The 19,611-nt window shown below is 38.4% G+C and overlaps 1 protein-coding gene across 1 annotated transcript in view; it reads right to left on the minus strand.

Annotated features, from left to right (window-relative positions):
- Positions 1 to 11,113: 11,113 nt before the first annotated feature.
- The window catches only part of LOC120144671, a gene marked incomplete at its 3' end in the record, with an annotated part of 38,732 nt that continues 30,234 nt past the window's right edge, over positions 11,114 to 19,611 (minus strand). Inside the window, exons 3-7 of the mRNA XM_039158693.1 lie at positions 17,970 to 19,548; positions 17,081 to 17,625; positions 12,160 to 12,697; positions 11,918 to 11,997; positions 11,114 to 11,491 (exon numbers count right to left, since the gene is read on the minus strand). Coding sequence (XP_039014624.1) covers positions 11,114 to 11,491; positions 11,918 to 11,997; positions 12,160 to 12,697; positions 17,081 to 17,625; positions 17,970 to 19,548 — 3,120 coding nt within the window. The remainder of the gene's footprint in view (positions 11,492 to 11,917; positions 11,998 to 12,159; positions 12,698 to 17,080; positions 17,626 to 17,969; positions 19,549 to 19,611) is intronic.

Consider the following 19,611-nt stretch of genomic DNA (forward strand, 5'->3'; position numbering starts at 1 on the left):
GAGGTGTTCTTTCAGAATGCTAAGAGTCTTTTCAACTCCAAAGTGTCCCATGAGTCCTCCTTCATGTGCTTCTTTGGTTAACACTTCTCTTATGGAACCTTGTGGAATACATAATCGTCCTTCTTTGAAAAGATATCCATCATGCTGATAATACTTATCATGAGCACCTGTTTCACATAACTTATACCTTTCTCCAAAGTCCAAATCAGTAGCATAATGTTCCTTAATGAATGAAAAACCAAGAAGTTTGGAATCCAAAGTGTTAAGTAAGACATACCTGCGTGAAAGAGCATCTGCCACGACATTATCCTTTCCTCTCTTATAGTGGATGACATAGGGAAAAGACTCAAGAAATTCAACCCATTTGGCATGTCTCTTGTTGAGTTTGTGTTGTCCTTTGATATGCTTTAATGCTTCATGGTCAGTGTGTATCACGAATTCATTTGGCAATAAATAGTGCTGCCAAGTTTCCAATGCTCGAATGAGTGCATACATCTCTTTGTCATATGTTGGATAGTTCAGAGTTGCACCATTTAGTTTTTCACTAAAATAGGCAATGGGTTTTCCTTCTTGACTTAGAACAGCACCAATTCCAATTCCGGAAGCATCACATTCAACTTCAAATGTTTTCTCAAAGTTTGGCAAGACTAGTAATGGGGCCTTTGTCAAACAATCTTTGAGTTCGTTGAAAGATTTGTCTTGTTCATTGCCCCAAGAGAAGTTTGAATTCTTCTTAATAATCCCTGTTAAGGGTGCAGCAATGGAACTAAAGTTTGGTACAAACCTTCTGTAAAAGCTGGCTAATCCATGAAAACTTCGAACTTGACTGACATTAACCGGTTTTGGCCATTCTTGTATTGCCTTAATCTTCTCTGGATCCACTGATAATCCCTGTGAACTTACAATAAAGCCTAAGAAAGTAACTTGATTAGTACAAAAATCACACTTCTTGAGATTAGCATATAAATGTTCTTCTCTCAAAGTGCTAAGAATAGATCGTAAGTGTTCAACATGATCTTTCAATGACTTACTGTATATCAAGATATCATCAAAGTAAACAACACAAAACTTACCAATATAAGGCCGAAGGACATGATTCATTAAACGCATAAAGGTACTAGGGGCATTAGTCAAGCCAAAAGGCATGACTAACCATTCATACAAACCTTGTTTGGTTTTGAACGCAGTTTTCCACTCATCACCTTCCTTCATTCTTATCTGGTGGTAGCCACTTTTCAAATCAATTTTGGAGAAGATATTGGCCCCGCTAAGTTCATCAAGCATATCATCCAACCGAGGTATAGGGTGCCTATATTTGATAGTGATTTGATTCACTGCTCTACAATCCACGCACATTCTCCAAGTTCCATCTTTCTTTGGTACCAACAAAACGGGGACAACACATGGACTTAAGCTTTCTCGAATGTAACCTTTGTTTAGGAGTTCTTTGACTTGTTTTTGCAATTCCTTTGTTTCTTCAGGATTACTCCTATATGCTGGTCTATTAGGAATGGTGGCTCCAGGAATGAAATCAATTTGATGTTCAATTCCTCTAATCGGTGGTAATCCATCGGGAATTTCCTCAGGAAACATATCCTCAAATTCCTGCAAAAGATTAGAAATAGAAGAAGGCAAACCTTTAGGAGGGTTAGTAAGGAGAAAACTTTCCTTATACATAAGTATAAGTAGAGCTTTCTTAGTTGATAAATGTTTCCGAATATCTCCTCTGCTGGCATAGATATTCATCTTTGGAGTATGGATTTCTTTGGCCTTCTTTTCTTTCTCCCATTCTTCTATGTGTGATTTGAGGGTCACTTGACATTCCTGAACTTGGCTTGGTAACAAAGGTGCCAATATGATTTTCTTTCCCTGATGTTGGAATGAGTACTTGTTAGAGAATCCGTCATAGGTGGCTTTCTTATCATATTGCCAAGGACGTCCTAGTATAAGGTGACTTGCACTCATGGGCACCACGTCACAAAGGACTTCATCATTGTATCTTCCAATTGAGAAAGGTACAATCACTTGCTTGGTTACCTTGGCTTCTCCCACATCGTTGAGCCATTGGAGTTTGTAAGGATGAGGATGTTTGGAAGTCTTGAGACCCAACTTTTCCACCATGTGAGTACTTGCTACATTGGTACAACTTCCTCCATCAATGATCAACACACAAATTTTATCTCCCACGTGACATTTGGTATGGAATATGTTTTCTCTTTGTTCATCATCTTGACTTTGAATGATCAAAGTCCTTTTGACTACAAAAATGTTGGATGGAAAAGACATGTTAGCAAATAAGGACAAATTGAAATGTGTGTAGGACCTTACCAGAGTATAATCTCACAAAGCCTCACGAGTCACTCCAAGAAAACTTGATGTCACTCAATCCGCTTGTGTTTGCACTCTAGGACTTTTAATGGCTTTTACTTGTCCTCTTATGATCTCACACACGCTCCAGCCTTTTTCCTCTCGATTCTCTTGTCTCAAGTTCTAATGAACTTTTACTCAAGACTATATCAAGTAATTTCACTTGTTTGGCGTCGGCTGCAAATGGTTAGTAGGAATGGAAAGCAAATATAATTGAAAAGGTGGCTTAGAAATTAGAAAGAAGAGAATGAAAAGGGTTACTTACACAAGTCACTTCACAACCTTCTATCACCACAATCAATTTTAAAGGCTTACTTGAAAATGCTTGGTGATGAGAATTGTTGATGAGTGCTTCCAACTTTTCTTTCTTTTCTTTGCTTTTTCTTCTTTTTGAGTGCTTTGACTTTTGAGTCCTTCAATTTTCTTTGCTGTTTTTTTTTTTTTGACTTTGCACTTCACTTTTGCACTTCTTTTTGTATTTTTCTTTTTGTTGTTGTTGCACGTTGCTTCTTCCACCAAAGCTCTGATTACCGCTTGATGTAAGGTACTTGTACCTTTTCAAATGATTGTGGATCTAGGAAGGAAGCAAAACAACCTGCAAAGTGAATGGCTCAAAGTAGAATGGTTAAGGGTGGTAGACGTATGGGTGAATTGGTAGGCTATTTAAATAATGAGTAATGGAAGCGGAAGATAGTTGATAAGGCTATGGTTATGGTGATGAAATAAAAGGATGGTTGTGAGGATAGTATCTTGAAGAAATCTCAAAGAAGAACCAATGCTATATAGAGCAGAGACCCAATCTTTATATTGTTTCTTCAAGGGATGGTTTTAAGTACTTTGACCCACTAGTTATATGAACTAGGAACCAGAAGTATCAAGATGAAAGGAAGGGGTTGACGCCACAAGTATAAAATACTTGATAAGTCGATAAAAAGTCACCAGGACTTAAGAAGAGAATAATCTCACTTTAATTGAATAAAAGGTGTGCTTACAAATGAAATATTCTTTCCTATTTATAGGAAATGGAAGGATTTGGCCGAATGGTTACAAGAGGTTTCGGCCAGCCCTTGTGCCTCTATAAAATGACATAATTTAATTAAAAATAGAGAGGATGGTTCGGTTTAAGTGGAGGAAAATATCCTTTGGCTGAATAGTGCTTGTACCCCTTCAAGTTGGCGCCAAATTGGAGAGTAAGGAGTGCTTGGCCGAATGGTAAGAGGACTCTTCATCTTGGCGCCTAAATGAAGTCACACGCCAATCACATGGTGGTCTGATCACAAGGCGTGCACATGGCCTCTCTAGGATGCTTGTGGTGTAGCCTTGCGCATGGAATGATGGCTGATCATGGGTTCCATCTTAGGCGTGCATGTGTCTCCTTCCAAGCTAGCTTGAGTGTTGAGCTAGCTAGCAAGAATGGGGCTGTTTATAAATGATCTTCCTAGCCGAGTCCCTTTGAGCTCCATAACAGCATGTTCAGCTACATTCAGCTACCTTTGTCATCACTTTTAGCAACTCAGCTTCAAATAGTCCAACTAGCTAAGTTTAGCTAGCCTGAAGCTTATCCAGCTGAACCGAGCTTCCCTTAGCATTCCATGAGCTGCCTTGTACTTTGTGAGCTATTTGTGAGCTATGCATGACGTCCAAATCATTCACCAAGCTACCTCAACGTGCATCACACTCCATTGTACCTATATGTGCAAGGAAACAAGGTAAGTTCATGATATTGAGCTAAAACGAGCTAAATACCTTGCTACCATGTTTGTTTATGGTAATGTGAGCTAAGTATGATGGTCATAAGCTAAGTACATCATCTCCTAATATGTGTAAGATAATGTATAAAGCCTAAGAGTTAACATGAATGCAAATAAACTAATGAAATGCATTATAAGTATGCTGCCTTGATGTATATATAATAATCATGCATAATATGATAATAAAACTATCCTAACATTCTTAACATATTAAAATAACAATGTGTAATATGAATTCATACTAAGTTACTCTTTAGCTATTAAAACATTATATAACATAACATTAGAGAGTGTTAAGTTATCAAATGAATCAAAAGCTTCAAGACACTTAGTTAAGAGCACTTCCCTGAATTGTTTGGCCCTTGACCTAGTAATGGGACCGTGTGGCATGACCTCCGGATCTGGTGTAGACGTGACTATATCATCCCCCCTTCTTTTAAGCGATTTGTCCCCAAATCGTGTCCATCCTCAAAGGGAGATAAGTCAGTGATGTTGAATGAAGCACTGACGCCACCAAACTCACTGGGCAATTCAATTTTATAGGCATTGTCGTTGATCTTTTCTTTAATCTGAAATGGACCATCTCCTCGGGGTAATAGTTTAGACTTCCTTTGGTTTGGGAATCTTTCCTTCCTAAAGTGTACCCAAACCCAATCTCCTACGTCAAAAGTTACCTTCTTCCTTCCTTTGTTTGCTTGTTGTTCATATTGTCTTGTTCTTCTCTCAATATTGTCCTTGACTTGTTGATGGAGTCTTTTAACAAATTCTGCTTTGTTCTTTCCATCTTTGTTCACTACCTGATCATAAGGTAAAGGAAGTAAGTCCAAAGGAGTTAAAGGATTGAAACCATACACTACCTCAAATGGAGAATGTTTAGTTGCCGAGTGAATGGTTCGGTTGTATGCAAATTCCACGTGTGGTAGGCATTCTTCCCATGTCTTAATATTTTTCTTGATGATGGATCGTAGTAGCGTTGATAAAACTCTATTAACTACTTCAGTTTGACCATCCGTTTGAGGATGACATGTAGTAGAGAATAACAGTTTTGTGCCTATTTTACTCCACAAAGTCCTCCAAAAATGACTTAGGAACTTAACATCTCTATCTGACACAATAGTTCGAGGAAGTCCATGTAACCTTACCACTTCTCGGAAGAATAAGTTGGCAACAAAAATAGCATCATCAGTCTTGTGACATGGTATAAAGTGAGCCATTTTGGAGAAACGATCAACCACCACAAATATTGAATCCTTTCCACTCTTTGTTTTTAGTAAACCTAAAACAAAGTCCATTGAAATATCTATCCATGGCATGGTTGGTATTGGCAAAGGCATGTATAATCCATGAGGCATGACTCTTGATTTTGCCCTTTTACATACTAAACACCTTTCACATACCTTTTCTACATACCTTTTCATCTTTGGCCAAAAGAGGTGTTCTTTCAGAATGCTAAGAGTCTTTTCAACTCCAAAGTGTCCCATGAGTCCTCCTTCATGTGCTTCTTTGGTTAACACTTCTCTTATGGAACCTTGTGGAATACATAATCGTCCTTCTTTGAAAAGATATCCATCATGCTGATAATACTTATCATGAGCACCTGTTTCACATAACTTATACCTTTCTCCAAAGTCCAAATCAGTAGCATAATGTTCCTTAATGAATGAAAAACCAAGAAGTTTGGAATCCAAAGTGTTAAGTAAGACATACCTGCGTGAAAGAGCATCTGCCACGACATTATCCTTTCCTCTCTTATAGTGGATGACATAGGGAAAAGACTCAAGAAATTCAACCCATTTGGCATGTCTCTTGTTGAGTTTGTGTTGTCCTTTGATATGCTTTAATGCTTCATGGTCAGTGTGTATCACGAATTCCTTTGGCAATAAATAGTGCTGCCAAGTTTCCAATGCTCGAATGAGTGCATACATCTCTTTGTCATATGTTGGATAGTTCAGAGTTGCACCATTTAGTTTTTCACTAAAATAGGCAATGGGTTTTCCTTCTTGACTTAGAACAGCACCAATTCCAATTCCGGAAGCATCACATTCAACTTCAAATGTTTTCTCAAAGTTTGGCAAGACTAGTAATGGGGCCTTTGTCAAACAATCTTTGAGTTCGTTGAAAGATTTGTCTTGTTCATTGCCCCAAGATAAGTTTGAATTCTTCTTAATAATCCCTGTTAAGGGTGCAGCAATGGAACTAAAGTTTGGTACAAACTTTCTGTAAAAGCTGGCTAATCCATGAAAACTTCGAACTTGACTGACATTAACCGGTTTTGGCCATTCTTGTATTGCCTTAATCTTCTCTGGATCCACTGATAATCCCTGTGAACTTACAATAAAGCCTAAGAAAGTAACTTGATTAGTACAAAAATCACACTTCTTGAGATTAGCATATAAATGTTCTTCTCTCAAAGTGCTAAGAATAGATCGTAAGTGTTCAACATGATCTTTCAATGACTTACTGTATATCAAGATATCATCAAAGTAAACAACACAAAACTTACCAATATAAGGCCGAAGGACATGATTCATTAAACGCATAAGGTACTAGGGGCATTAGTCAAGCCAAAAGGCATGACTAACCATTCATACAAACCTTGTTTGGTTTTGAACGCAGTTTTCCACTCATCACCTTCCTTCATTCTTATCTGGTGGTAGCCACTTTTCAAATCAATTTTGGAGAAGATATTGGCCCCGCTAAGTTCATCAAGCATATCATCCAACCGAGGTATAGGGTGCCTATATTTGATAGTGATTTGATTCACTGCTCTACAATCCACGCACATTCTCCAAGTTCCATCTTTCTTTGGTACCAACAAAACGGGGACAGCACATGGACTTAAGCTTTCTCGAATGTAACCTTTGTTTAGGAGTTCTTTGACTTGTTTTTGCAATTCCTTTGTTTCTTCAGGATTACTCCTATATGCTGGTCTATTAGGAATGGTGGCTCCAGGAATGAAATCAATTTGATGTTCAATTCCTCTAATCGGTGGTAATCCATCGGGAATTTCCTCAGGAAACATATCCTCAAATTCCTGCAAAAGATTAGAAATAGAAGAAGGCAAACCTTTAGGAGGGTTAGTAAGGAGAAAACTTTCCTTATACATAAGTATAAGTAGAGCTTTCTTAGTTGATAAATGTTTCCGAATATCTCCTCTGCTGGCATAGATATTCATCTTTGGAGTATGGATTTCTTTGGCCTTCTTTTCTTTCTCCCATTCTTCTATGCGTGATTTGAGGGTCACTTGACATTCCTGAACTTGGCTTGGTAACAAAGGTGCCAATATGATTTTCTTTCCCTGATGTTGGAATGAGTACTTGTTAGAGAATCCGTCATAGGTGGCTTTCTTATCATATTGCCAAGGACGTCCTAGTATAAGGTGACTTGCACTCATGGGCACCACGTCACAAAGGACTTCATCATTGTATCTTCCAATTGAGAAAGGTACAATCACTTGCTTGGTTACCTTGGCTTCTCCCACATCGTTGAGCCATTGGAGTTTGTAAGGATGAGGATGTTTGGAAGTCTTGAGACCCAACTTTTCCACCATGTGAGTACTTGCTACATTGGTACAACTTCCTCCATCAATGATCACCACACAAATTTTATCTCCCACGTGACATTTGGTATGGAATATGTTTTCTCTTTGTTCATCATCTTGACTTTGAATGTTCAAAGTCCTTTTGACTACAAAAATGTTGGATGGAAAAGACATGTTAGCAAATAAGGACAAATTGAAATGTGTGTAGGACCTTACCAGAGTATACTCTCACAAAGCCTCACGAGTCACTCCAAGAAAACTTGATGTCACTCAATCCGCTCGTGTTTGCACTCTAGGACTTTTAATGGCTTTTACTTGTCCTCTTATGATCTCACACACGCTCCAGCCTTTTTCCTCTCGATTCTCTTGTCTCAAGTTCTAATGAACTTTTACTCAAGACTATATCAAGTAATTTCACTTGTTTGGCGTCGGCTGCAAATGGTTAGTAGGAATGGAAAGCAAATATAATTGAAAAGGTGGCTTAGAAATTAGAAAGAAGAGAATGAAAAGGGTTACTTACACAAGTCACTTCACAACCTTCTATCACCACAATCAATTTTAAAGGCTTACTTGAAAATGCTTGGTGATGAGAATTGTTGATGAGTGCTTCCAACTTTTCTTTCTTTTCTTTGCTTTTTCTTCTTTTTGAGTGCTTTGACTTTTGAGTCCTTCAATTTTCTTTGCTGTTTTTTTTTTGACTTTGCACTTCACTTTTGCACTTCTTTTTGTATTTTTCTTTTTGTTGTTGTTGCACGTTGCTTCTTCCACCAAAGCTCTGATTACCGCTTGATGTAAGGTACTTGTACCTTTTCAAATGATTGTGGATCTAGGAAGGAAGCAAAACAACCTGCAAAGTGAATGGCTCAAAGTAGAATGGTTAAGGGTGGTAGACGTATGGGTGAATTGGTAGGCTATTTAAATAATGAGTAATGGAAGCGGAAGATAGTTGATAAGGCTATGGTTATGGTGATGAAATAAAAGGATGGTTGTGAGGATAGTATCTTGAAGAAATCTCAAAGAAGAACCAATGCTATATAGAGCAGAGACCCAATCTTTATATTGTTTCTTCAAGGGATGGTTTTAAGTACTTTGACCCACTAGTTATATGAACTAGGAACCAGAAGTATCAAGATGAAAGGAAGGGGTTGACGCCACAAGTATAAAATACTTGATAAGTCGATAAAAAGTCACCAGGACTTAAGAAGAGAATAATCTCACTTTAACTGAATAAAAGGTGTGCTTACAAATGAAATATTCTTTCCTATTTATAGGAAATGGAAGGATTTGGCCGAATGGTTACAAGAGGTTTCGGCCAGCCCTTGTGCCTCTATAAAATGACATAATTTAATTAAAAATAGAGAGGATGGTTCGGTTTAAGTGGAGGAAAATATCCTTTGGCTGAATAGTGCTTGTACCCCTTCAAGTTGGCGCCAAATTGGAGAGTAAGGAGTGCTTGGCCGAATGGTAAGAGGACTCTTCATCTTGGCGCCTAAATGAAGTCACACGCCAATCACATGGTGGTCTGATTACAAGGCGTGCACATGGCCTCTCTAGGATGCTTGTGGTGTAGCCTTGCGCATGGAATGATGGCTGATCATGGGTTCCATCTTAGGCGTGCATGTGTCTCCTTCCAAGCTAGCTTGAGTGTTGAGCTAGCTAGCAAGAATGGGGCTGTTTATAAATGATCTTCCTAGCCGAGTCCCTTTGAGCTCCATAACAGTATGTTCAGCTACATTCAGCTACCTTTGTCATCACTTTTAGCAACTCAGCTTCAAATAGTCCAACTAGCTAAGTTTAGCTAGCCTGAAGCTTATCCAGCTGAACCGAGCTTCCCTTAGCATTCCATGAGCTGCCTTGTACTTTGTGAGCTATTTGTGAGCTATGCATGACGTCCAAATCATTCACCAAGCTACCTCAACATGCATCACACTCCATTGTACCTATATGTGCAAGGAAACAAGGTAAGTTCATGATATTGAGCTAAAACGAGCTAAATACCTTGCTGCCATGTTTGTTTATGGTAATGTGAGCTAAGTATGATGGTCATGAGCTAAGTACATCATCTCCTAATATGTGTAAGTATAAAGCCTAAGAGTTAACATGAATGCAAATAAACTAATGAAATGCATTATAAGTATGCTGCCTTGATGTATATATAATAATCATGCATAATATGATAATAAAACTATCCTAACATTCTTAACATATTAAAATAACAATGTGTAATATGAATTCATACTAAGTTACTCTTTAGCTATTAAAACATTATATAACATAACATTAGAGAGTGTTAAGTTATCAAATGAATCAAAAGCTTCAAGACACTTAGTTAAGAGCACTTCCCTGAATTGTTTGGCCCTTGACCTAGTAATGGGACCGTGTGGCATGACCTCCGGATCTGGTGTAGACGTGACTATATCATCCCCCCTTCTTTTAAGCGATTTGTCCCCAAATCGTGTCCATCCTCAAAGGGAGATAAGTCAGTGATGTTGAATGAAGCACTGACGCCACCAAACTCACTGGGCAATTCAATTTTATAGGCATTGTCGTTGATCTTTTCTTTAATCTGAAATGGACCATCTCCTCGGGGTAATAGTTTAGACTTCCTTTGGTTTGGGAATCTTTCCTTCCTAAAGTGTACCCAAACCCAATCTCCTACGTCAAAAGTTACCTTCTTCCTTCCTTTGTTTGCTTGTTGTTCATATTGTCTTGTTCTTCTCTCAATATATTCCTTGACTTGTTGATGGAGTCTTTTAACAAATTCTGCTTTGTTCTTTCCATCTTTGTTCACTACCTGATCATAAGGTAAAGGAAGTAAGTCCAAAGGAGTTAAAGGATTGAAACCATACACTACCTCAAATGGAGAATGTTTAGTTGCCGAGTGAATGGTTCGGTTGTATGCAAATTCCACGTGTGGTAGGCATTCTTCCCATGTCTTAATATTTTTCTTGATGATGGATCGTAGTAGCGTTGATAAAACTCTATTAACTACTTCAGTTTGACCATCCGTTTGAGGATGACATGTAGTAGAGAATAGCAGTTTTGTGCCTATTTTACTCCACAAAGTCCTCCAAAAATGACTTAGGAACTTAACATCTCTATCTGACACAATAGTTCGAGGAAGTCCATGTAACCTTACCACTTCTCGGAAGAATAAGTTGGCAACAAAAATAGCATCATCAGTCTTGTGACATGGTATAAAGTGAGCCATTTTGGAGAAACGATCAACCACCACAAATATTGAATCCTTTCCACTCTTTGTTTTTAGTAAACCTAAAACAAAGTCCATTGAAATATCTATCCATGGCATGGTTGGTATTGGCAAAGGCATGTATAATCCATGAGGCATGACTCTTGATTTTGCCCTTTTACATACTAAACACCTTTCACATACCTTTTCTACATACCTTTTCATCTTTGGCCAAAAGAGGTGTTCTTTCAGAATGCTAAGAGTCTTTTCAACTCCAAAGTGTCCCATGAGTCCTCCTTCATGTGCTTCTTTGGTTAACACTTCTCTTATGGAACCTTGTGGAATACATAATCGTCCTTCTTTGAAAAGATATCCATCATGCTGATAATACTTATCATGAGCACCTGTTTCACATAACTTATACCTTTCTCCAAAGTCCAAATCAGTAGCATAATGTTCCTTAATGAATGAAAAACCAAGAAGTTTGGAATCCAAAGTGTTAAGTAAGACATACCTGCGTGAAAGAGCATCTGCCACGACATTATCCTTTCCTCTCTTATAGTGGATGACATAGGGAAAAGACTCAAGAAATTCAACCCATTTGGCATGTCTCTTGTTGAGTTTGTGTTGTCCTTTGATATGCTTTAATGCTTCATGGTCAGTGTGTATCACGAATTCCTTTGGCAATAAATAGTGCTGCCAAGTTTCCAATGCTCGAATGAGTGCATACATCTCTTTGTCATATGTTGGATAGTTCAGAGTTGCACCATTTAGTTTTTCACTAAAATAGGCAATGGGTTTTCCTTCTTGACTTAGAACAGCACCAATTCCAATTCCGGAAGCATCACATTCAACTTCAAATGTTTTCTCAAAGTTTGGCAAGACTAGTAATGGGGCCTTTGTCAAACAATCTTTGAGTTCGTTGAAAGATTTGTCTTGTTCATTGCCCCAAGAGAAGTTTGAATTCTTCTTAATAATCCCTGTTAAGGGTGCAGCAATGGAACTAAAGTTTGGTACAAACCTTCTGTAAAAGCTGGCTAATCCATGAAAACTTCGAACTTGACTGACATTAACCGGTTTTGGCCATTCTTGTATTGCCTTAATCTTCTCTGGATCCACTGATAATCCCTGTGAACTTACAATAAAGCCTAAGAAAGTAACTTGATTAGTACAAAAATCACACTTCTTGAGATTAGCATATAAATGTTCTTCTCTCAAAGTGCTAAGAATAGATCGTAAGTGTTCAACATGATCTTTCAATGACTTACTGTATATCAAGATATCATCAAAGTAAACAACACAAAACTTACCAATATAAGGCCGAAGGACATGATTCATTAAACGCATAAAGGTACTAGGGGCATTAGTCAAGCCAAAAGGCATGACTAACCATTCATACAAACCTTGTTTGGTTTTGAACGCAGTTTTCCACTCATCACCTTCCTTCATTCTTATATGGTGGTAGCCACTTTTCAAATCAATTTTGGAGAAGATATTGGCCCCGCTAAGTTCATCAAGCATATCATCCAACCGAGGTATAGGGTGCCTATATTTGATAGTGATTTGATTCACTGCTCTACAATCCACGCACATTCTCCAAGTTCCATCTTTCTTTGGTACCAACAAAACGGGGACAGCACATGGACTTAAGCTTTCTCGAATGTAACCTTTGTTTAGGAGTTCTTTGACTTGTTTTTGCAATTCCTTTGTTTCTTCAGGATTACTCCTATATGCTGGTCTATTAGGAATGGTGGCTCCAGGAATGAAATCAATTTGATGTTCAATTCCTCTAATCGGTGGTAATCCATCGGGAATTTCCTCAGGAAACATATCCTCAAATTCCTGCAAAAGATTAGAAATAGAAGAAGGCAAACCTTTAGGAGGGTTAGTAAGGAGAAAACTTTCCTTATACATAAGTATAAGTAGAGCTTTCTTAGTTGATAAATGTTTCCGAATATCTCCTCTGCTGGCATAGATATTCATCTTTGGAGTATGGATTTCTTTGGCCTTCTTTTCTTTCTCCCATTCTTCTATGCGTGATTTGAGGGTCACTTGACATTCCTGAACTTGGCTTGGTAACAAAGGTGCCAATATGATTTTCTTTCCCTGATGTTGGAATGAGTACTTGTTAGAGAATCCGTCATAGGTGGCTTTCTTATCATATTGCCAAGGACGTCCTAGTATAAGGTGACTTGCACTCATGGGCACCACGTCACAAAGGACTTCATCATTGTATCTTCCAATTGAGAAAGGTACAATCACTTGCTTGGTTACCTTGGCTTCTCCCACATCGTTGAGCCATTGGAGTTTGTAAGGATGAGGATGTTTGGAAGTCTTGAGACCCAACTTTTCCACCATGTGAGTACTTGCTACATTGGTACAACTTCCTCCATCAATGATCACCACACAAATTTTATCTCCCACGTGACATTTGGTATGGAATATGTTTTCTCTTTGTTCATCATCTTGACTTTGAATGTTCAAAGTCCTTTTGACTACAAAAATGTTGGATGGAAAAGACATGTTAGCAAATAAGGACAAATTGAAATGTGTGTAGGACCTTACCAGAGTATACTCTCACAAAGCCTCACGAGTCACTCCAAGAAAACTTGATGTCACTCAATCCGCTCGTGTTTGCACTCTAGGACTTTTAATGGCTTTTACTTGTCCTCTTATGATCTCACACACGCTCCAGCCTTTTTCCTCTCGATTCTCTTGTCTCAAGTTCTAATGAACTTTTACTCAAGACTATATCAAGTAATTTCACTTGTTTGGCGTCGGCTGCAAATGGTTAGTAGGAATGGAAAGCAAATATAATTGAAAAGGTGGCTTAGAAATTAGAAAGAAGAGAATGAAAAGGGTTACTTACACAAGTCACTTCACAACCTTCTATCACCACAATCAATTTTAAAGGCTTACTTGAAAATGCTTGGTGATGAGAATTGTTGATGAGTGCTTCCAACTTTTCTTTCTTTTCTTTGCTTTTTCTTCTTTTTGAGTGCTTTGACTTTTGAGTCCTTCAATTTTCTTTGCTGTTTTTTTTTTGACTTTGCACTTCACTTTTGCACTTCTTTTTGTATTTTTCTTTTTGTTGTTGTTGCACGTTGCTTCTTCCACCAAAGCTCTGATTACCGCTTGATGTAAGGTACTTGTACCTTTTCAAATGATTGTGGATCTAGGAAGGAAGCAAAACAACCTGCAAAGTGAATGGCTCAAAGTAGAATGGTTAAGGGTGGTAGACGTATGGGTGAATTGGTAGGCTATTTAAATAATGAGTAATGGAAGCGGAAGATAGTTGATAAGGCTATGGTTATGGTGATGAAATAAAAGGATGGTTGTGAGGATAGTATCTTGAAGAAATCTCAAAGAAGAACCAATGCTATATAGAGCAGAGACCCAATCTTTATATTGTTTCTTCAAGGGATGGTTTTAAGTACTTTGACCCACTAGTTATATGAACTAGGAACCAGAAGTATCAAGATGAAAGGAAGGGGTTGACGCCACAAGTATAAAATACTTGATAAGTCGATAAAAAGTCACCAGGACTTAAGAAGAGAATAATCTCACTTTAATTGAATAAAAGGTGTGCTTACAAATGAAATATTCTTTCCTATTTATAGGAAATGGAAGGATTTGGCCGAATGGTTACAAGAGGTTTCGGCCAGCCCTTGTGCCTCTATAAAATGACATAATTTAATTAAAAATAGAGAGGATGGTTCGGTTTAAGTGGAGGAAAATATCCTTTGGCCGAATAGTGCTTGTACCCCTTCAAGTTGGCGCCAAATTGGAGAGTAAGGAGTGCTTGGCCGAATGGTAAGAGGACTCTTCATCTTGGCGCCTAAATGAAGTCACACGCCAATCACATGGTGGTCTGATCACAAGGCGTGCACATGGCCTCTCTAGGATGCTTGTGGTGTAGCCTTGCGCATGGAATGATGGCTGATCATGGGTTCCATCTTAGGCGTGCATGTGTCTCCTTCTAAGCTAGCTTGAGTGTTGAGCTAGCTAGCAAGAATGGGGCTGTTTATAAATGATCTTCCTAGCCGAGTCCCTTTGAGCTCCATAACAGCATGTTCAGCTACATTCAGCTACCTTTGTCATCACTTTTAGCAACTCAGCTTCAAATAGTCCAACTAGCTAAGTTTAGCTAGCCTGAAGCTTATCCAGCTGAACCGAGCTTCCCTTAGCATTCCATGAGCTGCCTTGTACTTTGTGAGCTGTTTGTGAGCTATGCATGACGTCCAAATCATTCACCAAGCTACCTCAACGTGCATCACACTCCATTGTACCTATATGTGCAAGGAAACAAGGTAAGTTCATGATATTGAGCTAAAACGAGCTAAATACCTTGCTGCCATGTTTGTTTATGGTAATGTGAGCTAAGTATGATGGTCATGAGCTAAGTACATCATCTCCTAATATGTGTAAGATAATGTATAAAGCCTAAGAGTTAACATGAATGCAAATAAACTAATGAAATGCATTATAAGTACTCTGCCTTGATGTATATATAATAATCATGCATAATATGATAATAAAACTATCCTAACATTCTTAACATATTAAAATAACAATGTGTAATATGAATTCATACTAAGTTACTCTTTATGATGTGAGGCTAACCAGGCTTCTTCAATTATGGAGAAGTTGGCAACCTTGTTGTTTCCCGATCTAGGAGAGACACCAAATGCTACACCTTGGATTGAAAGTAATCTGCACAGAAGAAGAAGAATTGATTAAGTAATATGATAATTAAGAAATGAAAAGTAAATAGAAATGAAAAGATTTGAAATGGATAGAATAGTTATCAAAGTTGGGCTGCAGAAATGTTGAATAAATCTCCTTCAAGTGATGTTGACTTCGGCCTCCAATGGTGGTGATGAAGTATGCCTTGTTGATGAATGAAGGATGATTTAATGGTGATGAAATGGTAATGAAAGGATGATGTTATTGGCGTGATATGGTGATGGATTATGATGATGATATAGGCGTGATAATGGTGATGGTCAGATTGTATCTTATAAAACTAAGAAGGAACCAATGCTATAAAGGAGCAAAGACCCGTTTCTTATAAGTTCTATAAGGGATGGTATGAAAGGACTTTGACCCTCTAGTTATTTAAACTAGGAACCAGAAGTATCAATGAGGGAATGACGCCACAAGCTTTAGAAAAGGCTTGCTTAATCGATATAGTTCTAAAAAGAACTTGAAGAGAGAATAATCTCACAAAAGGATTTTAATTATCAAAGGGTTGAGTTTACAAATGAATGCCAAAGCCTATTTATAGTTTTGTAAAGGCTTGGCCGAATAACTAGATGCCTTTTCGGCAAAGTACATGTCTTAAAATGAAAATAAATGATGCTTGGATGAGGGGAGATGTCTTTGGCCGAATGGTTCCCATAACTCTTCATCTTGGCGCCAATTTGAAGCATGATGATGTTTAGGCCGAATAGAGAGAAGCCTATTCATCTTGGCGCCTAATTCATTCACATGCAAAACACATGGGTGGCTGGTCATGTGGCACTCACATGGTTGGTGTTGAATGCTTAAGGCGTGGACTCTTCCATGGTGTGTAGATGAACAGCAACTTAGGCGTGACTTGGCATCAAACATGTGTCTAGGTGACTTGGCATCAATGGGGCAGCAACTAATTATGAAAGGTCACATTTGTGTGAAACAACCTTTTATTATTTGAACTACTTCCCATGAGTTTGAGCTGAAGATGAGCTGGCCATAGATGAATTGCATGAAGATGAGTCATTGGACAGCTCCTTGTGAAAGGTCACTTCTCGGATTGGCAACTTTTCGCGAAAAGGTACGAATTCACAAAATTTGACCTAGACCATATTTGTAGTGCTCTGCGTGGTGAAGATGATGGTGCAACTCTCCAGCTGAAATGAAGTCTCTAGCTAGCTCAAAAGTCCAGCTCAAGTGAGCTATGAGCTCGAAGGTCAGCTGACAACTTTTCACCATTTGTTCTTCATGATCTCCCAAGTCATCCTATGTAAGGTTTCCTAGCTCATTGACTTCAATTCTAGCTTTAAATCAGCTCCCATGATGTGGCCGAACATGTACCTACAAAAGAAAGCATTTATAAGCTAAGTAATATAAGATATAATATGTGGTTCATAGATTATATTATATGTCAACATAAAACATGTTATATAATCTATAGTTTGGGGATGCATTCTTAAATGATTCAAAAGTTTTAATGCATTTAGTTGTAAGAGCTTCCCTGAATAGTTTGGCTCTTGATCGAGTTATTGGTCCTTGTGGCATTACTTCCATATCCTTTGAAGGTAGCGTTGGTGAACTCACATCATCCCCCCCTTCTTTTAAGCGATTTGTCCCCAAATTGTCATCATCCTTGATTGGAGATAGATCTGCTATATTGAAGGTGGCACTTACATTGTATTCTCCGGGAAGATCCAACTTGTATGCATTGTCATTAATTTTCTCAATGATTTGGAAAGGACCGTCTCCTCTTTGTAAAAGCTTAGATTTCCTTTTAGTAGGAAACCTTTCTTTTCGCAAATGCAACCATACCCAATCTCCAACTTCCAAATGGAGTGGTTTTCGTCCCTTGTTGGCTTGTTGCTCATACTGTTTTGTTCTTCTCTCAATATTGTTCCGAACTTGTTCATGTAATTTCTTGATGAACTCAGCCTTGTTCTTGCCATCCTTGTTAACCATTTGTTCTTGGGGTAGAGGGAGAAGATCTAAAGGAGTTAAGGGATTGAATCCATACACTACCTCAAATGGTGAAGTTTTTGTGGCTGAATGAACTGACCGATTGTAAGCGAATTCAACATGTGGTAAGCAATCTTCCCAAGTCTTGATGTTTTTCTTGATGATGGCTCTCAACAATGTTGATAATACTCTGTTGACTACCTCCGTTTGCCCATCAGTTTGGGGGTGACAGGTGGTTGAAAACAACAATTTAGTTCCAAGTTTGTTCCATAATGTCCTCCAGAAATGGCTAAGGAACTTGACATCTCGATCAGAAACAATTGTTCTTGGTATGCCGTGCAATCTTACAACTTCTTTGAAGAATAGATTAGCCACATGGGTTGCATCGTCGGTTTTGTGACATGGTATGAAATGGGCCATTTTGGAGAACCTGTCAACCACCACAAATATAGAATCTCGCCCATTCTTGTTTTTGGCAAACCCATCACAAAATCCATGGAAATATCAACCCATGGTACTGTAGGAATGGGAAGAGGTATGTAAAGTCCATGAGGCATGACCTTCGACTTAGCCTTTTTGCAAACGATGCATCTATGACAAATCCTTTCAACATCCCTTTTCATCTTAGGCCAGTAGAGATGTTCTTTCAAGATTGCCAATGTCTTACCAATTCCAAAATGCCCCATGAGTCCTCCTTCATGTGCTTCTCGTACCAATACTTCTCGAAAGGAACCTTGTGGAATGCACAGCCTTTCTTCCTTGAATAGATAACCATCATGTCTATAGAATTTCTCCACTGCACCTTTTTCACAAGACTTGTATTTCTCTCCAAAATCATGGTCATTAACATAATAATCTTTAAGGAAAGAAAATCCAAGTAACTTAGAATCCAAAGTGTTAAGAAGAACATACCTTCGTGAAAGGGCATCTGCAACAACATTCTCTTTTCCTTTCTTGTAATGAATGACGTATGGAAAGGATTCAAGAAATTCTACCCACTTGGCATGTCGTTTGTTGAGTTTGTGTTGGCCTTTAATATGCTTCAATGCCTCATGATCAGTATGGATGACAAACTCCTTGGGCCATAGATAGTGTTGCCATGTTTCTAAAGCTCTTATAAGAGAATACATCTCTTTGTCATAAATGGGGTAGTTTAGTGAAGCACCACTTAACTTTTCACTAAAGTATGCAACTGGTCGTCCTTCTTGAGTCAAAACGGCACCTATACCAACTCCAGAAGCATCACATTCTATTTCAAAAGTTTTATCAAAATTAGGAAGTACCAGAAGTGGTGCTTTAGTCAAACAATCCTTAATGGCCATAAATGCTTCTTCTTGTTCTTTGCCCCATTCAAAGGTGGAATTCTTTTTAATTACCCCAGTTAAGGGAGAGGCAATAGAACTAAAGTTGGGTACAAATCTCCGGTAAAAACTTGCAAGTCCATGGAAACTTCTGACTTGACTTATTGATGTAGGTCTCGGCCAATCTTGAATTGCTTTAATCTTTTCCGGATCTACTTCAAGTCCCTGTGAACTTACAATAAATCCTAAGAAGGCAAGCTTGTTAGTGCAAAAAGAACATTTTTGAAGGTTGGCATAAAGTTTCTCTTTTTGGAGAGTTTCAAGTACTGACCTTAAATGTTGCACATGGTCATCCAAAGTTTGGCTATAAATCAAAATATCATCAAAATAGACCACACAAAACTTACCAATAAAAGCCCGGAGTACATGGTTCATCAACCTCATGAAAGTACTAGGTGCATTGGTTAGTCCAAAGGGCATAACCAACCATTCGTACAATCCTTGCTTTGTTTTGAAAGCGGTCTTCCATTCATCTCCTTCTCGCATCCTAATCTGATGATATCCACTTTTAAGATCAATTTTAGAGAAGATGGTGGCACCACTTAGTTCATCCAGCATATCGTCTAGCCTTGGAATTGGGTGTCGGTATTTGATAGTGATCTGATTAACTGCTCTGCAATCTACACACATTCTCCATGAACCATCCTTCTTTGGCACAAGCAAAACGGGAACAGCGCATGGACTTAGGCTTTCTCGAATGTACCCCTTTTC

This window comes from Hibiscus syriacus, unplaced genomic scaffold, assembly GCF_006381635.1.
Source record: "Hibiscus syriacus cultivar Baekdansim isolate YM2019G1 unplaced genomic scaffold, ASM638163v2 tig00110890_pilon, whole genome shotgun sequence".
Classification (NCBI taxonomy): domain Eukaryota; kingdom Viridiplantae; phylum Streptophyta; class Magnoliopsida; order Malvales; family Malvaceae; genus Hibiscus; species Hibiscus syriacus.